Source organism: Perna viridis, chromosome 1 (assembly GCF_037379345.1).
Source record: "Perna viridis isolate PV_CMFRI_1.1 ecotype Kerala chromosome 1, ASM3737934v1, whole genome shotgun sequence".
Lineage (NCBI taxonomy): Eukaryota > Metazoa > Mollusca > Bivalvia > Mytilida > Mytilidae > Perna > Perna viridis.
In genome coordinates, this window is record NC_142445.1 from 16586133 (window position 1) to 16592713 (window position 6581).

The following is a 6581-nucleotide window of genomic DNA, read 5'->3' on the forward strand; positions in this document are numbered from 1 at the left end:
CCGTGCAGTTACTTTTTCAACATGTACACGTGCATTGTAGAATTATCTTCTAATCCTAAGAATTAGACTGTTATTATACTAATAATACAATATCTAATATCTTATTAGTTTTAATGGTAATAATAAAAAAAAACTTTGACCCTGGGAACTATGATAATTTCGCTTATTGTCTTCCTTGAAAGTCATTTTCCTAACAGAAAAAAAAACTATATCATTATTACTAAACTTTAAAATTTCTTAAAAAACTATAAAATTAGTTCCTATTAAAGACGTAGGCATGTTATTGCAAGGTTTACAAATCTATTTCTCTTTGAACTTTCCCCACGGGTTTAAAATAGGAGAAAGCGTAAATAATACCAACGTTGTGAAAGGTTTTAGGTGTTATCTGAATAGAAAATAAGTCTAATAAATACAATTTATGAAATAAAACGTTACATGTACTTGTTACATAAATGACAGATCTTTGACTTCAATAATATGAGGCATATAAAATTGCATGGTAACTATTTAAATACGTAGACTATTCAAGATACTTTCCAGCGCTATCAATAGCATTTCAAACTTTCCGTTACACATGTATTGATAGCAAAGGAAGAGATTTTGACAAAAGATACAAATTTGCTACCAAAATAACTCCTTGTAGTATCTTGTTGAAATCTCGTGCAAGACGAATAAAATGTGTAGCTTTTTTCAATTCCTTTTTTTAAATACAAACCTGTATATATTTTCTCACAGTCAAAATAATGGATTGGTTCATTCTGATATTTACATTTATTCAAATTCAATTTATACAGAGGGCTTCTTTAGGATTTGACACCTGGGTCCCTACTAGGGCTAAGCCTCCATATACTGGTACCTATAATGCAACCAAAGATATATGTACCTCGCCCCGTTTTGTAAAAAGAAGTAAGATCTAGTAGTGCTTCTGAAAAAAAAACGTCGAAAATAAAATAATGAACCAAATTCGAAGGGGACCAAGGTCTATCAGTCCGTTAGTCCATCTTGGGACTGAGATTTTAAGCATACTTAATGACTATCAATTCCCAAAATATTTTGAATTTCCATATATTCCTTTTCCTTTAGACAATTTTAATAAAAAGCTTGATTGATCACAGCATGATACAACCGCTGTGCTTACATAAGTGGTAAGGGGGGCCCTTTGTAAAAAATTTCTCAACGACAGGGGAAGATACGGAAATTCCCAATATTTTGGGAATCGATAGTCCTTAAGTAGGCCTAAAATCTCACCCCAGTCCCAAGATGGACTAAGGGACCTTGGTCCCAGCCACCCACCTAGAATTTGATTCAGAAATGACCGTTTTTTTTAGAACTTTTGGAGTTGTTTTAATCGGATTTATAATTACTTCTTTTAGGTTTACGTAAGAGAGTGAAATCTTATTGATTTTTGTGATATTTTTTTTCTTTCGTTTAGTTTTTTTTTATTCATACTGCTGTTTAGTTGTCTGTATTATTTCTGATAAAGCTGCGCAACGAATTAGAGAAGGTCAACTTTATTTTTAAATAATATGTAGTTTTAAATAGGGATTTTATTCGAGGTTACTGCGCGGGTAAAGATAATACCAAACCTCAGTTTTCGAATCTGTATTTAATTAGGATAATGTCGTAACAATAGATTTTTATTTCTCCATGTAAAGACTATGTTGTTGAATGAAAAACTTTTCATTAAAAAAAAACTCAGTACCATTACAATGGTAACTTATAATTGTTTATTGAACTCGAAGTTAAGAACATAATCAGACGTGAATCACTCTTGAAGCTCCAAATATCCACAAGGATGTGTGGATTATTGTGAGGAATTTACATTATCTAAATATCTTTGTAAGACATTCGTTTGTTATCTTAAATGAATCATCAAATGAATTAATTTACAAGTTACCGCTTTCTACATGTATATCTAATTTTATTGTGTGCATCAAAACAAGTCCTCGATGTGGTCTGATCTAGTCTGGTTAAAAAAACTCGGAAAATTAAGAAAATACCGGAAAGATTTTTGCGATTTCTTAACTACCGCACAAGTGATTAATACATCTCACACGGACAATATAAAGCACTAATACAATTTACATGTACATTGTACATACTTCTTTTTTCGGAAAACCATCTAGAACCCCCTTTTTCAAAATTTCTGGACCCGGTCCCGCCATTGATAGGACTATTGAAGACAAAAAAAAATATAACAATATTTAGGAAAATCGACTTATTTTTATTCATATTTAACGTATTCATTATATGAATAACGTAATTCAAATCTTGATCGCACCACTCATGAATATTATTGACGGCTAAGTTATTGACGGCTAGCTTCCTTGCGGGCTTGTAATTGACGACTAGATTCACTTTAATAAATTTTGGTCCGAATTTGATTTTTTTTTCATCGCAAAAATCCCGCCTGCGTTTTTCATTCAGATTACATATATATTACGGTTTTCTAATTTTTAAGGGGGCAAAGTGGGCCGCATCCAGAAAATTCAACTTTTTACATTTGTGGTCCGATTTCGAATTTCGTTTTATTAGATCCCTCTTGAAAATCCCTGTTTGTGTCTCCAATCAGATTTCAGATATCTCTTACCATATTTGGGTTTTAATGAAACGAAGTCATGATCCTTGATGAACACCTATAAAACAGATTGTGCATAATATTGTTCCAAAAAAGTTGTAGTTTCTACTATGAGCTATAAGTGGTAACGCGTAAACAAATTAATGTTGTGTCATATGCCCCAAGTGAACACAATTCAATGTGCTGCGGTCGTATCATGTTGCGATCGATGAAGATTATTTTATAATTAGAAGCAATTTTTTTTTTGTAATACCATTTGTTTATATTGATCAATTTAAAACTAGATATATTTAAGTTCATTAAAGTTTTATAAGAAAAATGTCATAATTTTCATCAGAATGTGCATTATCTATACTACTAAAGAAAGAGACCAATTTCTTGGAGCCGCAACTCCCTTAAAACCATACAAGGTCGAATATATTTGTGATATGAGGTATAAATGTAGTGTTGTGTACTTCCTAAATTTGTCTTTGAAACAATCTTTTTTCTACGGAAAACGCGTAAAATATCCAAAATTCGAAGACCGTCATTGGTCCGTATGCTCAATCGACCTATTGCCCGGATCATGTGTACATGTGTTACGCGAGTATCTAAAGTTCATTATTTTGCTTAATTAAACGACATCCACCATTTTTCTGGGGTGCAAAACTGTCCAGACATGGAAAGGCGTAGAACGTGCCAAAATAAACCTTCCCCCTTCTATGTGTAAACATCTGCGTCCAAAGTCCGGACCCCTCCCACTTTTTATGTGTATACTGGCATGACTGGTAAACCCCTACCCATTGTTTTGAGTAAATTATGAACTTATTATGCACCTTTTAACTGGGTGGAGCAGAACTTTCAGAAAATTAAAGGGTGTTCAACCCGACTCCCCTTTCCTCTCACCTACACCTCCCCCAAAAAGAACAAAAAAAAATGACTGGATCATCAATCACCCATTAAAAATTACGAGCGAACAATTCCCAGTTTTGGGGTTGATCACATATTTGTATATACATATAAAAGGTTGGTTATGGAGTGAATGTGCGTCTGAGAAAACTTTCGATACATTGAAAATAACCGATATCAATGAACAGGGCTTTAATGCCTCTTCTGCGTCTTGATGTTGTATAAGGGTCTTTAAACCAGACCAAGGAGGCCCCCTATAGCGTGCACATAAGCGAATTTCCTGATAACATAAAAATCAAAAATAGAAAAAAAATTGCTCAAAAAGAAAACCAAGTCCCCCTGAAAAGTTAATGGTCAACTCCTCTTAAACCACTTAAGCAATTCGAACAAAACTGTACACCATCGATGTATGGTTGATGATCGAAGATCCTTACAACGATTACTCATTTTGTATGGATCCGTCAAATTAGTACTGTGTCCACACTTTGCTCAATCGACAGCGCGTATATAGTATCTTTATACATTATCGCTTTCCCTTTGCGGCAGTACCATTTGATATACTTTGCAATTTTCTCGAAATTGTTCTTTCGATAGTTATCCTATTGTAACGGCGTGGTTATTAACTTCTGTCGCATATTTTGTCATTCATTTATATAATAACTAGCATGTTTCGAGAACGGATATTTGAAATGATTATTGATTGTATTAGGAAATCACGTGACTATGTTGCCAGACGACAACCTCCTGGCTGCTAGAAGGATGCTGTTATCGATCGTTTGATGGTGGGAATCTATTAAAGCAATGTGATTTGAAATTCATTTTTTCATCATGATGAAAATTTGGTTTATTGTGTTTGTATTCTGTTGTTGCGTCTTGGTGGAAACAGCAGAGACAGACAAGGTAGGTTATTTGATTTTTCTCGGTAGGTTTTTGAAGTAGTGTTTTGTGAAAATATTTTTTGCTAATAGAACTTACAATGACGCATTTTGTAATGGAGTCATTTTTTTATACGAAAAGTGCTTGTGGCCTAGGGAAAATCCGAAGTTCGACTAATCAAAGCAGTTTAAGTAAAACATTTTGTCGTAGTAAACAAAAGTGCAAGACTACACGGAAATACCCTCTTGTTGCTTAAAGCGGTCTTTGTTGTATTGCTAGCGTATTTACTTATGAGTCACAGTTGGTTCATAACTTTTTTTGCTTTCACTTTTTTCACTGTCATTTTGTAGAGTCATATAATTACAAAGAGGGCAGCGGAAGAGCCTACAGACCTACAACTTGAAAACGAGTTAAGGCGAGTAAAGCGTATAATAGAGCCACAAAATGCTCTATCAAGAGCAAAGCGTATGAAACGACAAAACCATCTTGAAAAAGACCTGTTGAGATTAAAACGCGAGAAAAGATCCCTTCCAGAACCAGAACTTTCGAGAATGAAACGGGGGAATATAGATGATTCTCCAGAATTGTCAAGAGTTAAACGTTTTAATGATCTCAAGGCTAATATTGCTACACTAGTGCGAGTAAAAAGACTAAGACGATCGGTTCTAAATTCAATGAGAGCGTTGGATGAGCCTGATTTGGCGCGCGTGAAACGCATGAAGAGATCTATAAACCCAATGGATTTCGCTATGCCTACATTATATAGGATGAAACGTAATCATGATCGAAACGCTATTGAATTATCTCGAGTTAAACGAATGAAGAGATCAGCAGCCATGATGAAACGGATACCCCCAGACCTTCACAAATTAAAGAGACTGCGCAACAGAAATTTGGAAAAAGCGGCAAATGCTAAAAGAGCACATTTTAAGGCAATGAAAGGATATTCCGCAAGAAACAAAGACTTTCACAAACGAGGAAATCATTCTAGAAATGTCGAAAGTTTTAAGCAACGTGTACAAAATAGACTACGTTCCAGACACAGAAAAAGACTCAGCCATAGAAAACAGAAAGCAAAGAACGACAAACATCACGTACAAAGTCACAGACTTAACAAGAAAAGTTTGATTTAAAACAGTGTGATAACAACATATTCAGAACAAACCGAAAACAATGTGTTTTTTTTTGTACCTTTCTAGATCAAATTGTAGTGCAGCACAATCTTAAAAGAATTTTGTAAGGGTTGTAATTTTTTTTAGCGAAACCTTTGTATTGAACATTTTTATGTTAAAAAAAACATTTGTATTAAAATATAGAATTTTTGCAGTTTTGTGATTACCTCAAAATTAACAAGATCCTTTTAGAACAATTGAAATAAACTACTAGCAATATGAATCGGGAAAATGTGTGAATCACTGACAGATGCTAAGCTATTAAACATCGTATGGTCCCGTGTAAAATAACCTTTGTAGTCCTTCTGGCTATACAAATAATAACAGTGAAAATTGACTGGATTATAATTTGATATACAATTCTGATATGACATATTTGTAATCATTTTATGATAATTCAGTAAATTAGATATGTGATAAGTAACTCTGTAATATAGTTTTGTACATATTTGATTGCATTTAACATATAAGCAAATCTATTAGGGGATTAAATGTAAAACCAAAAACAATACAGTTAATGCATTTTCATACACTTTCGTAACATCAGTATAAAATAAGTAAAACATTTTTTTTCGTTGAATTGCCTTTAACATAAGGACTAGGGCAAGGATTGGAATTTTATTCTTTGATACATTTTATGTAATTTTATGAAAGCAACTAATATACCGATTACAGAAAATTCACTCCCTTTGCGGCCAAAAAAATATTGCTTATATATTGTACTACGTGTAATTTAAGGTCTAATTTATTTACGTTATAACACATGCTTTAATCTAGTAAACTTGCTATAATTCAACAGAAATGGTAAATTTTCCGATACCCCTCGCAATTAAAGTGAATGTTTCTAAAAATTGACATTTTGTTTATTAAAACACATAAAATTCCAACACTAATGTATTAAAATACACATTGTTTTATTAATTGAAGTCCAAGTTGTTAATAACAAGTAACATTTGAATAAATCTATTTGGAAAAATCTAAATGTGTCTTGAATGCATACTTAGTCTATTGAAAATTACTACAAACGAGAAAAAACAGGACTATTTACCTGGCTTTAAAGGTAGCCA

General features: G+C 33.0%; 1 protein-coding gene across 1 annotated transcript; it reads left to right on the forward strand.

Moving 5' to 3' along the window:
• The first annotated feature begins 4193 nt into the window (after positions 1-4193).
• Positions 4194-5664, forward strand: LOC148627492 (uncharacterized). Its single transcript, XM_088573958.1, has 2 exons — positions 4194-4366; positions 4693-5664. Exons 1-2 carry the CDS (start codon positions 4295-4297, stop codon positions 5473-5475), a joined length of 855 nt encoding a protein of 284 aa, XP_088430084.1. The 5' UTR covers positions 4194-4294; the 3' UTR covers positions 5476-5664.
• The last annotated feature ends 917 nt before the right edge of the window (positions 5665-6581 follow it).